This window comes from Pantherophis guttatus, chromosome 1 (assembly GCF_059756535.1).
Source record: "Pantherophis guttatus breed Tessera chromosome 1, ASM5975653v1, whole genome shotgun sequence".
NCBI classification, from domain to species: domain Eukaryota; kingdom Metazoa; phylum Chordata; class Lepidosauria; order Squamata; family Colubridae; genus Pantherophis; species Pantherophis guttatus.
The window spans coordinates 98481135-98501111 of record NC_142063.1 but is presented as its reverse complement, the minus strand read 5'-3'; the positions used below and the strand labels follow the sequence as shown (position 1 = coordinate 98501111).

General features: G+C 35.6%; 1 protein-coding gene and 1 non-coding gene across 7 annotated transcripts in view; both read left to right on the top strand.

The window, feature by feature from the left end:
• Nucleotides 1-15698, top strand: part of IPO7 (importin 7) — a 43552-nt gene extending 27854 nt beyond the window's left edge. The window contains exons 15-27 of one of the 6 annotated variants that reach the window (XM_087878891.1): nucleotides 758-918; nucleotides 1812-1940; nucleotides 3086-3152; nucleotides 3248-3373; nucleotides 3527-3624; nucleotides 5231-5326; nucleotides 7743-7963; nucleotides 8226-8434; nucleotides 9259-9462; nucleotides 10543-10659; nucleotides 13429-13464; nucleotides 13556-13611; nucleotides 13699-14586. In XM_087878891.1, the coding sequence (XP_087735017.1) occupies nucleotides 758-918; nucleotides 1812-1940; nucleotides 3086-3152; nucleotides 3248-3373; nucleotides 3527-3624; nucleotides 5231-5326; nucleotides 7743-7963; nucleotides 8226-8434; nucleotides 9259-9462; nucleotides 10543-10659; nucleotides 13429-13464; nucleotides 13556-13584 (1493 nt within the window). In that variant the 3' untranslated portion in view covers nucleotides 13585-13611; nucleotides 13699-14586. Of the gene's footprint in view, nucleotides 1-757; nucleotides 919-1811; nucleotides 1941-3085; nucleotides 3153-3247; nucleotides 3374-3526; nucleotides 3625-5230; nucleotides 5327-7742; nucleotides 7964-8225; nucleotides 8435-9255; nucleotides 9463-10542; nucleotides 10660-13428; nucleotides 13612-13698 lie in introns of all 6 variants that reach the window. The other 5 variants (XM_034417064.3, XM_034417060.3, XM_034417059.3 and 2 more) reach the window with 5 other exon arrangements.
• LOC117666188 (small nucleolar RNA SNORA23) lies at nucleotides 3750-3930 on the top strand. Its single transcript, XR_004591665.1, has one exon. It is a non-coding gene; the product is annotated as a small nucleolar RNA SNORA23 (small nucleolar RNA).
• Nucleotides 15699-19977: the final 4279 nt, after the last annotated feature.

The following is a 19977-nucleotide window of genomic DNA, read 5'->3' as shown; positions in this document are numbered from 1 at the left end:
ACTGCCTCCATAGGTTGGAGGTTGGAACTTGCTTTACTTAGACCTGTGACACCACCTTGCCCAGCAAGAAACAGCTTTTTGTCCAAGCAAAACAATGCTACATCAGCATGCCATCATCACCAGGGCTACTGCAATATTCATAAAACTACAAGTTTAGGGTCAGAAACACAATCCCAAAGCTGACAGACCCTAGCTCTCATTGTGAGACCCACCCCATTGCCAACCTAAGAGTGGACTTCTAGATTAGACACATGAAGTCCACTTTCTTGTCACTCTTGTCACAAGATCAGAAGATGGTGTCCTGTTTTTAGCTACCATTGTGTTGTATATGACTGAGGTGCATGCTGGAAGGATATGAGTTTGTGACCTCTTATTTAGTCTGTTGGAGCCATTTGAATGCTGACCTTGAGGGCTGGAGCATCTTACAGCTAGGAAAGGGGAGAATTTTTAGAAAAAACAGACCCATGGGTGCAGACTGAGAAAAAAGAATGAGCCAGAACTGTGCCTCTTCTTTCCACATAAGAGAGAAATAACTGCAAATATTCAGGGAGGGGCATAGGGAAGCCCTGGAATTTTGCAGATTGTGTACTAATGAAATATTTATTCAAAATAAAGCCAGCCAGCAAAATTGATTAAATAATAATTGAAAGGGTCTTTTTCAGACCATATTTTTAAAAAAAACAAATAAAAATGCTTAAGTCATTCAGTTTTGTTAATGATTATGAAAAAGTAATGTTTATTCTTGCTTCCTTTGCAGCTAAAGAATATATAACACCATTCATTAGACCTGTAATGCAGGCCCTTCTTCACATAATTAGAGAAACTGAGAATGATGATCTTACCAATGTAATTCAAAAAATGATCTGTGAATATAGTGAAGAAGTTACTCCTATAGCAGTTGAGATGACGCAGCACTTGGTAAGTCTGGGCCCAGTATATTTTTAATTTTTATTTATTTATTAGATATATTTGCTGTCCATCTCATCTATTTTTGTGTTTTCATTGGTTGTATTTGTCTCCAGACGTTTCCTAAATATTTGTGTAGGATGTTAGCTGTGTAGGATGAGTCACAATGGCACAGTGGTTAAAGTGCAGTACTGCAGGTACTTCTCCTGGCTGCCGGCTGCCTGCAATTTGGCAGTTCAAATCTCACCAGGCTCAAGGTTGACTCAGTGTTCCATCCTTCCGAGGTGGATAAAATGAGGACACAAATTGTTGGGGACAATATGCTGACTGTAAACCGTTTAGAGAGGACTGTAAAGCAGTATATAAGTCTAAGTGCTATTGCTAGCTAAAGTTTGACTGCTACCCAGGGATAATAGGTACATTTATACTCTGGTAAATTTAATGTGTATCTTAATAGGTACATTTACACTCAGGTAAACTTGTGTTTGTGGTTAAGTGCAGCATATGTATCCAATAACACGGCATAATGAAAGTATCAAGAAGTACCCTTTTGAAATACTAAAAATTCTGCTTTCATTTGAGATCACCTAAATTAGGAAAGGAGAGGTGCTTCGTTAATGACAGTGCTCTGTTGAGTGTCTGTTTTGAATGGTTTGCAAAGACATGCTACTTTGATAACTCTCAATGAGCCACAAAATACAAACCCCGCATCAACTTTTTGATGCCATAAAACAAAATCCAAATTCTCTTGATTATAGTTTGTCCCTCTCACACAGGCATGTTTATTTATAATGTAAATATGCATACATTCTTGGAAACATAGTCAGATTTCTTTACTCCCTGGTTCTTTACTATCCCTTTCTCAAACTGTATAACTTTTAGTTGATATTTTTTTGTGTTTTTAGGCAATGACTTTTAACCAGGTGATTCAGACAGGACCAGATGAAGAAGGCAGTGATGATAAAGCAGTAACAGCTATGGGTATCTTGAATACTATTGATACACTTCTTAGTGTAGTTGAAGATCACAAAGAGGTAAGGATTTTTGTGGTTATTTGCAACTGTATTCGCCCCCCCCTCTCCTATTTTAGTAGGATGCTCTCTCTATAAAATATTTTAAATTACTCATAGTCTTCATATTAAAAATCAATATTAATTAAATGTTTTTAATTTCATCCCAAAAAAACCCCTAAAATATCAAAGGTAGATAACCTTTTATTTTAAAATTTGTAATTATTTCTTTAGTTAAGTCTAATCTAATCTTCAAAATAAAAGTCAAAAGCTGATTCTTCTTTTTATCCTGCAAAAAAATCTATCAATGGCCTCTAGGTTGCATGAAATTTAATCAAATTATTATCTCTGTGCAAAGCATTTTGCCATCTTGGCTAACTCTGTTAATTTCAAAATCCATTCCTTCCATTGTGGGTATATACTCTTTCTAACTTTAAGCATATAACAACCTTACTGCCATAGCCATATATTAAAAAGTCCCATATTCTTTTTCCACCTGTATATCAGCTTGAAACCAGAAAGAAAAGTTTCAGGTTTCAGTATTGGATCCATTTGCTAGAATAAAATAGCTTCTGACAAATTCTGCACCTGGACTGAAGAAAGAAATAAAACCAGAAAGATAAAAGCAAATTTAAAATGTTGTTCTGAAAAGGTGCAAAAATTTATAGGTATTATGTAAGGAAGGGAAAAGAATTAATATGGATCATGGGGGATGGATCACATACTACCATATTTTTCGGAGTATAAGACGCAGCTTAGTTTTTGGGGAGGAAAATAGGGGGGAAAAATCTGCCTACCGGGTATTCATTTGGCTAGCATCCTTAGTCTGATACAGTTTCAGCACATTAGTTTGCTGGTTTTTATCTCCTGCTTGGGGATAAAAAACAGCTTCTAGAGCACAACTGATCTTTGGAGAGAGAAGCAATGAGAAAAGCAGGCAAACCACGGAGATCGCTTCACTGCTAGTGCCTTGTTAGGGCTGAAAAAAAGCTTCGAAAAAACTACATTCGGAATATAAGACGCACCCAAATTTTCAGCCTCTTTTAGGAGGGAAAAAAGTGTGTCTTATACTCCGGAAAATACGGTATTTGAATCTCAAAATTGGATTTTCCACTTTAAAGTACACAATCATATATATCTTGTCTTAACATTTAAATATTCTGTTTCAGATTACTCAGCAGTTAGAAGGTATCTGTTTACAAGTAATTGGAACAGTTCTACAACAGCATGTTTTAGGTAATTTTTTTTAGTTGTATTAAATAATATAAACATATTAAACAATCTACTACTAATTTGATCAAAGTCACACTTAATACTTTGATCTGTTGCAGAATTCTATGAGGAAATCTTCTCCTTGGCTCACAGTCTGACCTGTCAGCAGGTCTCTGCACAGATGTGGCAGCTTCTGCCTCTGGTCTTTGAGGTATTTCAGCAGGATGGTTTTGATTACTTTACAGGTGAATGAATACATTATGCCTTGTGGAGCTCATGTTACAAAGGGGAAATGATATGACATAAACTGAAATGCAAATGCATGTCGTATTTCTTATTTTTATGAATGTTAAGAGGTGGAAACATAACATTTGTAGCATTATTCTTTTTAAATACAGATATGATGCCACTGTTGCATAATTATGTGACTGTTGATACAGACACGCTCCTGTCTGACACAAAATACCTAGAAATGATCTACAGTATGTGTAAAAAGGTAGGTAACCCATTGTATCTTCCTCAGAATAATATTGCATGCCTTTTTAAAACTAGGAAAAAAGAGATGTGACTATTATGCGTGCTATGATTTTAATTCATCTTCTAGAGAAGATTTAACTGGCTGCAGTCAAATGTGCATAGTATATTATCTATGTCTAGTGATAAAGTCCATTTGCGTTCTGCACATAGACTATATTGCTCACATACAATCTGCAGCCAAAGAGCAACATGAGATCATAGTACTGGTCTAATGATGTTGAAAAACAAGTTTACCATTGTCCAGCCTCCAAATTCTCAAACATAATGGTGTGAAATGAGGTAGAATTTTGAAACACCTTTGTTACTATTTTGTTAACTGCTGCATGAATGGTAATTCCAGGTGTGCTGTCAATAACCCAAGCAGAGCTAAATGTTAGGAATCTTTTAGAAAGTTGGGCTTTTTAAAATCTGGCAGACAAATCCTTTCCTTTAAACAAGAATGAGTCTGAGTTCTCATATTGGCTTTCATTTCTTTTGAAAGAATTCTTTTGATCATTGCTATTAAAATGAACAGTCTCTCTGTTTTGATTGGAGATTTCTTGTATAGACTGTGTTTTTATACAGGAGGATTTTCAGTCTGGAGCCAAATTCCAACATGGTAGATTAATTCAGTTTTCACTTCTGCCTTCCCCCATCACCTTTATTATATATAGTACAGGTAGTTCTCTATGATAGTAATGGAGCTTGCCTATTATGGTTGCAAGTGAAATGGCCTCACTTAATAACCTCCAGCCCTGTTGTCCCTGATGCAACTGTTAGACATACAAGTAGAGCATGGGGTATCCCAGGGGGAAGGCCTAGCGCAATCCCAAACCCATCTGCCCCACACTTCCCAACGCTTCCTTCACCTAGGTTCTCCACAGCCCTTGGGCCTGTTCCCCCCCCCCCCCCACATCCCCTCAGGCCTTTTCCCCCCTCCCACCAATCGGGTCAAGTAGGGCTTAGATCTCCACCCTCCATCATCCATTGCACACTTTTTTTTTTGATGGCCCCTGGAGCTTTCCTCAGCACTGTGCAGACCACTTTATGGAAGCAAAATGAAGTGGTTTGTTCCCGGGCTGCATGCCAACCTCTTGGAAGCTCTCACCATTTTTGCATGACCATGAGGATTATGGACACACTGAAAATGGCTGCTGCTTTTGGGAAGCTGCTGCATGGCCCAGGGACGAACCATTCAATTCTGCTTCCCTAATACTGCGCGCATAGTACTATGCAGACTTCCGGAGATTTCCTCAGCATTGTGCAGATCAATTTACAGAAGCAAAATGGAGTGGTTTCCTGGGTCATATGGCACCCTCCATTAAGTGTATAAAACTGACAAGTCACATTCAGATCTTTTACTGGTTTGTATTTGTGGAGTCTTAACTGGAATTTGGCTTTAAAAATGTGAAATAATATTCCTTTTTTTAAAAAAGAATGTACTTTTTTCATATAGTTATGTAAAAAGATTTAGTCATTTATATATTGATGAAACTTAAGAGATGACAACATTTTTATATAGCTGAATTTATTTATAGAAAGTGATAATACTGAGTACGAAAATTCATAGTTCATGTATTTCCTAGGTCCTTACAGGTGTAGCAGGAGAAGATGCAGAATGTCATGCAGCAAAACTATTAGAAGTTATCATTTTGCAATGTAAAGGCCGTGGAATCGATCAGGTAAGTTAAATAATGTGTCATCAGAAATCTGTGGAGATGGTCAGTTACTTCCCATCTGTATGTAAATAAACACTTATAATAAATACATGTCCTCTAAATATAGCAATATTATAATGTTCTGAGTTTTCTGTTTTATTCCTGCTCATTTGAAAAGAAAACATCAAGTTTTCAATGTAAATAAAAAAGGAAAGAATTTTAAAAAGCTTGTTCCATCAAGAAGGAATACAAAAGCTGAAACATTCATTATCATGGGCATAATGGGTGTTTGAATTAAAAAAAACTACAAGGTAACACTTTCTTCATATAACTTTATTGATTTTAAAAACAATTATACACTTAAAAGATAAACAGGAAAGTAAGCTTTCTTTAAAAAAAAGCTCAGTAAAAAAATAAAATGGGGGAGAAGGGGGAAATTGTTAAAAAGTCTTCTGACTTTCTTTGGAACAGATATAAAATTAAAAGAATATATGAAACTCTTATTAAAGTTTAGACACTTGTCTATGTTATTTCCACAGTCCCATATAATTCTAATCATCAAATCCCAAAATCAACTTTTCATTTCTTTCAGTTTCTCACAAGGTCCAAAAGTGGGTATCCAAGTAGAAATAACATTTGTCTTAAGTCTTTTCTTTCATCAAAGCTGTCAATTTATCAGTTGTCATGTACCAACAATTACTTATTTTATAAAAATTCTTTTTAAAATTATGATTCATTGTATATTTCAACTCTTTCTTCCAGATACTTGCCCATTAGTTCAACTGTAATTATTTCCCCCCTTTTTTTGCCTGTTTTATCATACAGATAGTTCTCAATTTACAACTACAATTGGGTACAAAATTTCTATTGCTAAGTGAGACAATTGTTAAGTGAATTTTGCTCCATTTTATGCCCTTTCTTGCCACAGTTATTAAATGAATCACTACAGTTGTTGAGTCACTAACACAGATCTTAAGTAAATCTGGTTTCTCATTGACTTTGTCAATCAGAATAGAGCAGGAAGGGACCTTGGAGGTCTTCTAGTTCAACTCCCTGCTCAGGCAGGAGACCCTATACCATTTTAGAACAGTGGCTGTCCAGTCTGTTCATAAAAACCTTAAAAACTTTGCTTGTCAGAAGATTGCAAAAGGGGTTCACATAATCGCATGCAGGACACTGCAACCTTCATAAATATGAACGAGCGGCCAAGTGTCTGAATTTTGATCACATGACCATGGAGATGCTGCAACGGTTATAAGTATGAAAAACACTCAAGTCACTTTTTTCAGTGCCATTTTAACTTCAAACAGTCACTAAGTGAACTGTTGTTAAATTAAGGATTATCTGTACAATCTTGTCCTCTTTATTTTCAGTAAAAGTTTATCTTAGCAATAATATCATCTGTACAGAACTATACATCAAATTCAGTGTTTTTATCTAACTCCCAAACATTTAACTTTTTTCTCAATTTTAATATCAGGTTTCTTCATCAAAACACCTTGATTAGGGGTGAAATGCTACCGGTTCAGACCGGTTCAGGCGAACCGGTAGTAATAAATGCTACTGGTTCAGGCGAACCGGTATTTCTGACGATCAGCTATGCCGTGTGATATATATTTGCTAGAAAGCAGGAAATCCTGCTTTCTAGAAAATCTAAATCATACAGCACAGCTGTCCCCCCCCTGTCCCCCCCGTTCTCCTTAACTTTGAAGACTCAGGCTTCTTAATCCTCCTTTTTCAGTGCTGTGCGGTAGTGCCTGAGGTGCGCCTGCGCGCAAAGCATGTGTTTGGCGCGCATGCATGCGTGAAGCAAACCGGTAGCGAAGCAGTAGCAGACTTCAGAGCATTTCACCCCTGACCTTGATCTTGTGCAGTCATATTTTTAACCAACATCTTTGTTTTCTATTAATTTTAAAACCTTCTGTCACATCAAATTCTTTTCAGTTTTTTCATCTAATTCAGTCCTTCTCAAAGGCTCCTGTAAAATGCAAACTCAATCATTAACAAAAGCTCTCAATTTAAAAGTCTGGTTTTCATTTTTAGGCCAATTATTTTCTTATCTGCTCTAATATTTCTATACCTACAAAGACACCTCCTCCTGTACAGCTAGCATTTCCCCTGCAATTAATTGTTGACTGTTGCCAGGAGCAAATTCCTTACCGCCTCTTTGGCGGTCAAGTAAGAGGGGCAACAAGTGGAGAACTAATATCACAAATAATCTCCGCTAATCCTAAGAAGAAGTCTTGGAGGGGAGGGGAGATAGAGAAAGAGCAGATCTGAGTAACTGGAAGTATCTTCTGTTGTACTAGAGAGTTTAAAAGTTAAGAATTTAATACATGCAGTGCAAGATAAAGATATTGAAAATCAAATGTTTATCACTACAGCGATGTGTTAATATTTGCCTCTGACTTTAGTAACATTTTTCCGTCCGTCTCTTTAGTGTATACCCTTGTTTGTGGAAGCTGCTTTAGAACGATTAACTAGAGAAGTTAAAACAAGCGAATTACGGACAATGTGCCTCCAGGTTGCCATAGCTGCTCTCTATTACAATCCTCATCTACTTCTAAATACCTTGGAAAATCTTCGCTTTCCCAATAACGTGGAGCCTGTTACAAATCACTTCATTACACAGTGGCTTAATGATGTAGACTGTTTCTTGGGGTAAGCTTGTTGTCTCTGGGATTATGGCTTTAATTCATTAAATTCTAATGTAGAGAGAAGGGATTATATAGATACAACAGGTGCCTCTTTTCCATCTAGCTTCTTCAGGGAATGTGGGCTAGATCTATATGAAGAAATGTAACAAGGTCGATTGGGCATGCACATTGATCTTTCAGCCATGCCCTTTATGAATATCTCAGGTAGAGTCCGTGGCATCTTTCCTAAAACCAAAAGTAATATAACGTTTTCCTCCTTATTTCAGACTTCATGACAGAAAAATGTGTGTTCTAGGCCTGTGTGCATTGATTGATTTGGAGCATGTACCACAGGTTTTAAATCAGGTTTCGGGTCAGATCCTGCCAGCTTTCATACTTTTATTTAATGGGTTAAAAAGGGCATATGCTTGCCATGCTGAACATGAAAATGACAGCGATGACGACGACGATGAAGCAGAGGAAGATGAAGAAGCAGGTAATGTAATGGTCTTTCCTGTAAAGATGATAAGCAACATTACTGATGTAGCTGTAGAAAGTTTTTCAGGAAATTTTTGGTGTGTCTTATGGTTTTTTCCTGTCTTTGTTTCATCTTTGCCTTTTAATTGGACTGAAGTATTTATGTACAACTCATTTTTCTTATAGTACTCTATTCTCTGTTCTGTTTGGGTCTCTTACATATGAATAATTGGTCCTTTGCCATGTCTAAGAATATGCAAAAGCTACCATTGCTAGAATTTCTCGGGGGTGTTTCATTTTCTTCTCTGGACAGAAATGACTTGGCTGTTCACAGACTTACCGGTTTTTGTTTTGGAATTTAATTTTTCAGATTAGAAAGATCTTTCCATTTGAAGATTAATTTCAGAAAGGTGATGGAAAAATCAAAATGGAAATTTAGTATGGTCAAGGAAACACATATTTCATTTTCTGGAACTATTTGTCCCTAGAATATAGGCATTGATTGCATATACCCAGTCATATTTGTTGTGCTCTTCAGTCTGTTCCTATATTTTTTAATCTTGAAAATAAAACTAAGCAGACTTACACTGTTGAATCATTGGCCCAATTTGTTTAATGTTCTTTTTTTTGTTATATCTGGTTTGCAGTTATCATTTGGTAGCTGAATAATATAGTATCATATGATTAAATTTGTGTTCTATTCCTAACTTGGTGTATTAAAGACCATGTGATTTAAACCAAAAACGTGGAATTTTATGCAATACAAATAATAGAATAATTAAACGGGAAGAGTCTAGATGAAATTTTTGAGCACTCTTAAAACCCATTGCTTGGTTACAGAAGAACTGGGAAGTGATGAAGATGATATCGATGAAGATGGTCAAGAGTATTTAGAGATTTTGGCAAAACAGGCTGGAGAAGATGGCGATGATGAGGATTGGGAAGACGATGATGCTGAAGAGACAGCACTGGAGGGATATTCAACTATTATTGATGATGAAGATAACCCTGTTGATGAATATCAAATATTTAAAGCAATTTTTCAGAGTAAGAGCTGCCATAGTTTTCATTGCAAATCTGTATTCCTGTGTCTGCTGAAATATGTATTATCAATGTGTAGTGCTTGTAAAAAATATGGGAACTCAAGGGATGCATGTAATTTGAAAAGACTCAGAGGAACATTCAAGGAATTTGAAAAGCTACAGCCTAAGCATTCAGCAAATCTGAAATGAGTCAGGTTTGATGGAAGTCAATAGTTTAGCAGAATTATTAGTAGATACTTCACTTTTTATTGTAAAAATTTGACTATCAGAGATAAATATTTAGATTATCTTGGCTAGAGCAAATGTTTTTATTGCTATAGCAAATAGTTCTTACAGCGTCAGATTACTGGTTGTGTTTCCTTTGGAAATAGCTAGGCAGAAAAGTCTATAAATGACATTGGAAGGAAAGAACCACCTTGGATTTTTCAATTTTGGTAAGAAAAACTTTAGCAATTGGGGGAAGTAAGATATACGTACATATAAGAATAGAAACAAGTAGATTTTGTTCTCAGCAAAATTGAATAACAGTTAACTCTTACTTAATATTTCTCTGGTGATAATATTTTGTTTGAATTTTTTTCTGACATGTCTGCCTTATCAAAGAATAGAAGAGAGAAAATAATTTCAAGTGATGATATATATTGTATTATTTCTAATCAACAATTGTAGATGCATTCCACCTAACAATTATTAAATAGATTTTGATCTACTCTGTAATAAAGTCGAATTTCAGTTGTACATTAATATGCAAATCAAGCTAATTTCATAATAAATTGAAAAAGGATATCTCAAAACATGTATAAAAATAAGTTTTATTGGATTGATACATTTAATTATACATTCTTTCCCTATAGGATTAAAGACTGTTTAATTAATACTATTTATTTTATTTATAAAACTTTCCATAAAAATAATCCGAGCAGGATACTTAATTATAATAGCAAAAGCAAAATTAGAACATCAGCAAGAAAGCAAAGAACAGACTAAAATCTACCAATAGTAATCAAGAGGCATCTAAAAATAGTAAATTAAGATTGATTTTCATAGAACTTTCCAAATGCTTACAGATCTATATATTTTGCAGCACTTCAGAATCGTAACCCAGTATGGTATCAAGCATTGACACGTGGTCTTAATGAAGATCAAAGAAAACAATTACAGGACATAGCAACTTTAGCAGATCAGCGAAGAGCTGCTCATGGTATGCATTTTAATTGAATTTTACATGGGTATATTAAGTTCATGTCATTAGTATTTTGCTGAGGGATATGCTTCATCTTACCTCCTCTTTAAATTAAGAAAATCTTGATCACCAAAGTTGGAGCCAGAAAGAATTGGCTAAATTTAACTCTTCCACTAGAAGGTTGGTTTAGACTTCTTCCCCTCTTATGAAGGAATCCCCTTTTTTAGTTTTAACTCTGCATCTTCAAGATGGGTGACTTTTTCCTCAGCTCTATATTAGAGTTGACAAGAAAAAGAAAAGAGCAATCACATGTCCTTTTCATATGGCCTTCAGAACAAGCAGTGCAGAAGGGTCAAAGAATCCTTTTCAGAAGGACTTTGCAAAACCAATGTAAGCCTGGTAAAGTTACTCAGAGAGGTTTGGTCAGCAATCAGCTTCTCAGATCCCTGTAGAAGAAGCCACCAAGTGCCAAAGAAAGACATTCAAACTCTAGAGGAGCAACAAGGTAATACCCAAGAAAAAAGTTTCAGTGAACACTAGAGAGAATGAAAGTCACTGGTCTTCCAACTCCTATGTAACAAAGAGGAAGAAGCAGCATCAACTGATCATAGGAAGCAATAAAAGACGTTGGTTCCTTGAGCACTAGTGCCATTAAAAAGCAGTCCACGGCAGCCACAGCTGATGTGGATTGATGTGCCAATAGAACCATGGTTTACTGTCATAAGGAAGCAAACTCCTATACCTCTTTCAGGGAAGATTATGCACCCTATCTCACAAGTCAAACTGAAGGCAGATGAGTTTCTAGAAGCAATTCCAGAAGTAGAGAAGAGGGTTACAAAGCGAGTGCTGTACTAGACTACAGGTGCCACCCATTGTGACAATTCTCTAGCAGCCTTTCCTTCTGCACGAATAGATCTGGTCTGCTCCAAGTTTAGTAATCCTTCTGTAGCCTGAGGAAGTTGTTAGCATCATTAGCAGTGATTTGCTGACAGTCAACATGATCAGCTGACTGCCAAGAATGTAGGCACAGCAAGATCCAAGCCTTAAGGCTACATTGAGGATATGTGAATTTGACATGTCTGCCCTCTGTCTCTTGCTAAAAATGGCAATACCAAATTGATAAGTGCTATATGATATGTTAGAGAAGAGGGGGAGGAAACATTCTGGTACAGCAGGAAACATACAAGATACAAAATTCATTCCAGTAGACATCCCAGAACCTTAAGAAAGAACGTGGCCCTGTTCAGTCTGAATTATGTAGATCATGAGAATAAACTCTTACCTTGCTATCTCACCAAAACAAAATATATAGTACTAACCAGCTTATGGGGAGCCAGTCATCTGTACTGGGCAGAACCTTGTTATCTGGGTTTGGCCATTCTGCTGTTTTTGTGTAACCAGCAAAACCCTGTATCTTGCAAGGAATATATTTATTGCAAAAAAATCACAGGACATTAGAAGCCTGGTACCTGTGGAATTCTGGCTGAGAAGGCCAGTCTTTAGAGAATTATTTTATGCAACCTAGACAATCACCCCATAACCTGTTTAATGCTGTCTTATTTCTATAATATGTAACCTAAGACATTCAACTAGAAGCTGCCTATCCAGTATCTGCTGGCATAAAGGGATGGGTTGTAACTCGTTTGTAAAAGTTCTAACTGGTTGCAGAAAGTTCCAGGTGCAATTGTAAGTAGCTCTAGTTTACAAAATAATGTACGCGATTTCTGAATGAGACCCTGGAGAGTTGCTACCTGTCAAAGTAGGTATTGATATTCATACCATTCTTCAGGAGGTCATTCTTCCACTTCAAAGGTTTGTGGGTCTCTGCTTAGCTGTTACATTCAGTTTCCAACGAGAACCCCTTTGAAGTAAGCAGTAAACTTTCAGATTTTGCAGTTTCTGAACTATGAGATTTCTGGCAGATGGATCAGGAGATCGCTGCAAATACTTTGCAATTTGGGATTTATCTTCTTGACAGGGGAAGTGTTTCCCCATCCTCAGAGATGTATGCCTCCTTTCACTGCCAGTCATATATCATTTTCTGTCACAGGACTTGTCCTTCAGGCCCAAACAAGGGTTCCTATTGGACCCTTCAGACATATCCCATTAACACCTGCATTTTGAAATAAACTCCTTGGTAGCCATAATCATTGCTAGAAGAGTGGGGACACTAGAGGCTTTCTTAGTGGAAGGCAGACTAGTGCTAAAGTAGATCCATGTTGCACACTCATGTTCAATTCAAACTCCATCCGCATAAGAAACTGTAATTTCCAAATTTAAGCCTAGTCTCTTGTACTAAAGAATGAATCTGTCTCAAATTAGATGTGTACTTTGTGCTAAAATATTTCTCAGGTCCTCTCTGTAAGGTCGATAGCCTATTGTCTTTGAAAACACAATCAAATACTGTATCAGACAGGACAAGGTGTATGTTGCTGTGGAATTCTCAGTCAGAAAGAATCAGCACTCATTTGTCATCCCAGCTCCCTGTCAGAGGGTCAGCCACATCTGCAGCTCAAATTGTGTAAATAATTATATTTGCAAGAACACTGTGGTTTGCAACAAAATAAACTGATGGGATTAAAATGTACATCTTCATTCTCAATTATTTAAAGATGAGGATGTCTGAAGACATTTCTCTTAAAAACATTGTGGATAAAGAAACAGCTTAAAATCTATTTCTTTATCAATACTTTTTTGGGAGAAATCTTCACTTTTTAATCAAATTTCTATATTGTTCATCACACTTGTGTGACTCTGATTTTGATTTTGAATTTTCTTTTAAATCAGGGCACTTTTTTGAACCAGCCAGATTCAATACGATGAGTATGATAATTTTAAGTTTTTACTTCTTTCTCTTTAAGGCTGGAAAAGTATATGTAATATTTTACTCATTCTTCTGCTTGTTATTTTATAGAACACTTCTCTTTTAATATGCAGTTGTAAGGAACTGATTTTTGAGGATCTCTTGAGGTATTTTTAACAGAACTTTTTGTTGATTGTGAATAACTTATCTTACAGAAACAACAACACTAAATAATTTTATCTTCTCTCTTTTAGAATCCAAAATGATTGAAAAACATGGTGGATATAAATTCAGTGCTCCAGTTGTGCCAAGTTCATTTAATTTTGGTGGTCCAGCCCCAGGAATGAATTGAATTATCACTACTTTTCCTCCTACTGTGTGATTGTAGTGAAGAGCTTGTGTTCCTCCCAATATAGTGGTTCCAGAACTGGTTCATGTTATCTACAGCTCACGCTAAATGAATTGGTAGATTGAATATTTTAAAAAGAAAAAACAACCCAGGAGTGGGACTTGATCATGCAACCTAATACTGGAAAGAAGGTTTTATGAAGATAGGAAGAACCTGAAACTTGAGCTTCAAATGACACACTGTGGATATTGGAAATCAAGAGGAGATGTCTTGAAGGCAGCTTCCTTTCTATGAAGAAAATAGGCATTGGCTGCAGGACTGTTGGAAAGGTCTCATTTACAGTACACAAGCTTGAAGGCCAATTTAATTTTTACAACTGTGGGACTGAGTATTTGCCCAATTTTCTTTTTCCTCCCCCAATGGGTATCTATTCTTTTAATGTACATAAAGGCAATTGGATGGCCTTACTTAACATTTCATTATTTCCATTTATCAAGATTGTTCATATGTAGAATATCGGACACTTATTGTAGCACTACATAACTGATAAAATCTGTAAATGATTTAGCACTTTCATATTGAAACAAGCCTGCTAGCCTATGTACAAAATTAGCAAAATGTTTGTTTATAAAAAAAGGGATGTTCTGGGGAAAATTTCAGGTTATTAATTTAAAACTAGCAGTTTTGTACCTGGTGAACTGTGGTGCAGCTACCACTGGTTGTGACTTGAATTTGATATGTAAAGAAGGGGCTAGTGGTATTTCATTGCTGCTAAAAAAGAAAAAAATGGCAACACTCTGTGTCCTTTGTTTTTTTTCTTAAAGCTGTCATTGTACAAATGGAAAATTGAAAATAGAAATCTTCATGTTTAAATGCTGAGTGGAAATTCATTTTCTCAGCAACGTGAAAACTGACATGAAGTTCTGCTTTTCCAGGAGTGTATTTTGATGCGTGGTGAAACATCTACATAGGCAATCTATTAGAATATAATTTGGCTAACTTGGGCTGGAGTCAATTAAAGTTTTATTCCCATATATGGGAATATGGTCAGAATTTATTACATTTCAAGGATCTCCTCTCATCTATGTCCCTTCCCACTTTAGGATGCCCAAAATCCAGGATTTTTTACCTGATCCATTTAGAACAGTAGTCCAGTTTATGCAGCTGTCTAAGAATTAAATAAATCTTGTCAATAATGCAGCCTCTTCATGCAACATTTAAACTGTTTTTAACCATAGATTTCTATTTGAAGATAAGATCCTTTGATTATCTGTTTGGAAAAAGTCAGAATCCTAACTTAATTTGAAATTGAAGGTGGTGTCATAATACAACCCCTTGATCTGAAATAGGGATCTGTGGTCAGAGACTTATAGCCATGAAAGGGCTGCACCTCAGAAAAAGTCTCATTAATATTTTGAGTTAAACTTAGATATGGTCATCTAGACATGGTCTCAGGGTTACCAAGTCCCATCTTTGAAGCAACAGTTTTATCAATGTCAGGTGATATAATAGCATTTTAGCTATACTCTAGAAGACTTCTTCCTGCTGGGACCACTATTGAAGAGTGACTTGGTGAAGAAGGGAACATCAAATAATGTGACTGGGCTGGCTTAGTGCTCCATCTACAAAATAAATACATAAGATAAAATCATAGATGCTGAGTTTCTGATCTTGCAATAAGATCATTGGTGTCAAATCTTTTAAGCAAAATGTTTTATTTCTCCTGGCTGTTTTTATATTAATGGTCATCTGCTGTTATAACTGGTATTGAACAAGCTACCTTAATTTAAATGTAAGTCTCCAAAACTTTAAAGACAGGTTAAATGAACTGAATTTATATATATAAAAATAAAACTGAAATGAAACATATATATTATGATATTCAAAAATGCAATCTTCAGAAAACCAATTTGTGTGATGAGTATTTGTTTTCTATGTATTAGTGGGGGCAGACTGCTTGGAGTGTTGACTTCCTAGTGGACTATCTACCTCTCAATTGTCTCAAGCTTGATACAAGAGCCCCTGAACTGTTTTTGACTGAATACTGATTCAGTTAAAGACTTCTCTAATTCTATAGCTAGTAGCTAGAGGAGCATTTCCCATTCAGTTTTGGGTAGATTTAAAGTGAGTTCTTATATCTGTCTGTAAATACTTTTATGCTGTTCTGTTTTCTGAGTTTATGTCATTGGACAGACTTCTCCTTTTTTCCCCCAGGTATTAAATATGTCTTACTACAGTTGTAGATTTTTCTTAGTTCAGGCAAGATTAAAATACACATATCAGAATAGGACAATGTGGGTTTCCAGAAAAAGATTTTGAGCCTAATCTTAAAAATGAACATTAGAAACATTAATTTATGAATATTTTAAATAATAGATTGAATTTTTAGTATAAATTTTATATTAAAAGTGAACAATTGTTCAATACTAGTTGCACCAGAACTCTTAAGTAAAACTTATAAATCACCATGTCTAAATCATTGTAAATCGGGAAGTTTTACTTCAGGAAAAGTAAATCCCTATTTTTTGCTGGCCTATCTGTATGTTTATCACATTAGCATTACATACCTAATGATTTTGCAATGGTTTATAATTAAAACCCCTTCGAAGCACTCACTGGGTAAGCAGTAAACTTTCAGATCTCTCTTAAAATGCTGTGCCATTTTCAGTAACAATTACTATATAAACTGAATTTTACAAATGGTTATATACTCTGATAAATCACAATTGAATTTCCTTTCTAAATGTTCTTTAATAAAGGCTAAAATGAATGAAGTTTATTCCTCACAGACAACATGTTAGGTTTCATAAATGCTATCTGAAAGGATACAATCCAGAAAGAAGCTTCCAGTTTTTCATGATATTTAAACTTGGATAGTCAAAAAGTGCTACATGCAAATTTTACAAAACTTGGCAATTCATATAACTAATTTAGAATGTCATAATTTATGAACACTTTCCCCAAGTGATATTTTTACTATACCTACATTAAAAAAAAATACTCTATACGAAGTAGTTCAATGAGAACTATACTCATTTGACCACATTATGCTTATAAAAATTGCATGAAATGCAGTGGTAGTATTACTGTACTGCTTTCCTTGCAGGAATTTGCATAGAAAAAATTTCCAATACAGGAAAATTTTTAATATTCCTACCCTGTGGAAAAGATGGCTTGAGCAGAAAATAAGTGATATTGGTCATTAAAAACCTGTATTGTAGATTTGGGAGTAAAATCTTGTGTGTGGTAAAATAATGACTGAGTCATTACTGATAATTGGTTAAATATGCAGAAGGTGCAAATGACTGCAGATAGAAAAGGAGAATCAGCCTTTGTATGAGACTAGCTATATGCTAATAAATATTTTTGTCACACCTTTCATTCCTAGCAAGTTTTGTTTCCCCTTTGTTTTTCCACTAAGTTACTATCTTTTGTTCATCTTCCATTATTTTTCTTAATGTGTCTGATATTGGAGGGATAAATGTTAATATGCAGGAGAATGATTTCTTGTGCAGATAGTTCATTTTATAAATGATTGCCCTATTTTAATCCATTAATTTAACAATTAAGTACTACCATTTCAGCCCTGAGTTTTTTTAGCACGTGCTATACCCCAGATGCATGATACACTTATTGTGGAAGAGGTAATCTCAAGAACAGTTGATAAAAACCAAAACTAAATCCCAGGTTGCCAATATGTGGAGGGTAGGCAATCACATTTTTGTATTTTTTTTCTTTTTGGAAGCAGGGATTACTTTAAATTCAGTCATCTTTCAGATAAAATTCCCATATTTTCTTAAGATCTTCATTGATATACTTATGACTCCAAATTAAAACAATCAGTTCTAAATGGCCACTAGGCAAAAAAACAAAAACTAAGATGCAAGAAGCAACAATAACTTGAGACAAAAATGTGGGGGATTCCGTGGTAGTTAAATTGCTATTTTTAACTTAGCATTTTATAGCAATAGCATTTAGACTTATATACCACTTCATAGTGCTTTTACATGCTCTCTAAGCAGTTTACAGAGTCAGCATATTGCCCCCAACAATCTGAGTCCTTGTTTTACCCACCTAGAAGGATGGAAGGCTGAGTAACCTTGAGCCGGTTAGATTTGAACTGCCAAACTGCAGCTAGCAGTCAGCTGAAGTAGCCTGCAGTGCTGCACTCTATCCACTGTACCACCTCTGCTTTTATTTTATCCAATACATTTGCAGAAATTTCAGAACTAGCTGATGGTATCCTTTGCTTTGTTTGCATGGAGTTGCTATGCATATAGTTAGCATGGGGAAAATTAATACTAGCAACAAAAAAGCTTTCTCCATGATGCAGTAATATAAGCTAAAATAATAGAGTTGCAGTCTTGTCATACCAATTGTTCTTTCTCACATTAATAGTTCTTAAATAAAAAGCACAACCTACATTTCCACATTTTATAATACAGTACTTTCCTAGAAATGCACACTGCACTTATTGGTTAGTAATCTTCAGTGTATTTGTGAAGAGTGCAATAACTTGTACTGGCATCTGAAACAGTGTCAAATCAACAATTCTATTTCAATTAAAATAGTTGTAGTGCTCGTTCACTATGAAGCAATGTTTTTGGAGACCAAGGAATAAAGAATAAGGCAGAACTGTATATACAGAACTGAGTTCTGTATAGAAAAGATTGTCAGCATTCTTTTGTAAGCTATTCCAGGAATGTCAAGTCATTATGAGGCTAAACCAGAGATGGGATTCAAATCCCAGCATTACTGGTTTGCTATCGGTCGTGTGCGGGGCGGGCACTCTTGCTTTGCGAGCATGCAGCGCTTCTGCGCATGTGCAGAGCGTTTTTGATGACATCTGGGCGGAGCCTCTTGCTGCCACCACTACCGGTTCATCAGAACTAGGCTGAACCGGTAAAAACCCACCCCTGGGCTAAACCCATCAAAAATGTAACTAGACAATAAGGGCCTAACATGACAGATGGCTATTGATACTTAAGACATGTTTTAATTACCAATTACTTATCAAACAAACAATCCAAGTTCCAATCAGGTCTGATTGCTTAACCTTTTAGAAGAACCCAAGTATTGCCACCTAATTGGGAACATTTTGATACAAACCTATGTTAAAATATAGGAAAAGTGAGGTATTTCCAGTTTGAAACTATTAGGGCAGTTAAAAGATCACAAAAATGCATGTGTTTAAAATCTATTCATTAAGCAAGATTGCAAAAAATGAGGTGGTTTGAGGAAGTAAAAAGGATTACAGTATGTTGAATTCAACTTGTTTTCTACTGATCTTTTTATCAAATACACAATGTAAAAATGAAAAAAAGGCACTCATCCAGGAATCATATCCACCACTAAACCAGGTAATCTAATTTGAAGGGTTGCAGCTTTTTCACCCATCTCTTAAGGATCAGGGGGATTCCACTTCAGGATCACATGGTTCTCCCTACCTGCTTCATCTGTGTAATATCCGGAGATTCTTGCACACTTGTGTATTTTTTGTGACCTTTCTCATCTTAATAGGGTAAGAAGTCTAAAGACTATCTAAAGTTTTACAGTGGCAAAAAGAATGAGAAAACATGCTACCTGCTCACTAAATTAGCTATAATCATTCTGGATTGGAAATCAGAATGAGTGCATTCGGAGATTTATTCAACCAGCCAAATAATTTAATCTAAATATTTCACTTCTTGTTATGAGGAAGAAGCCTTAACATTCCAATTGTAATTACTAAACTACTTAAGTTATTTAAAGAAAATTTTGTCGAAAGTCACTCTAAGGTAGTTTAGAACTATCACAACCCACTTATTATATTATTTAAGATTTAATCTTCAATTTGATTCACAGTCTGGGACTGTTAAAAACTTAACAGTTCAAGTCTTAACCAAGGACTGAGAAATGTTAAGGTAACGTCTGAGCATATAGGCAGTTCCGAATAAGGTGGATTATTATTATTATTATTATTATTATTATTATTATTATTATTATTATTATTCGGAACGACATCGAAAATACTATGTTAAATTGGTCGATAGTAAATTGAAGCGATTTCCTCTAATGATACCTTCTTTCGTCGCGGTGATGAGAGAAAGCCTTCCCACCCAAGAAAATAAAAGCTTGAGCACTGGTCGACTAAGTCCCAAGGTGGACTAGCAAGATGGTCATCCCAAAAACAACAAAAGCACTT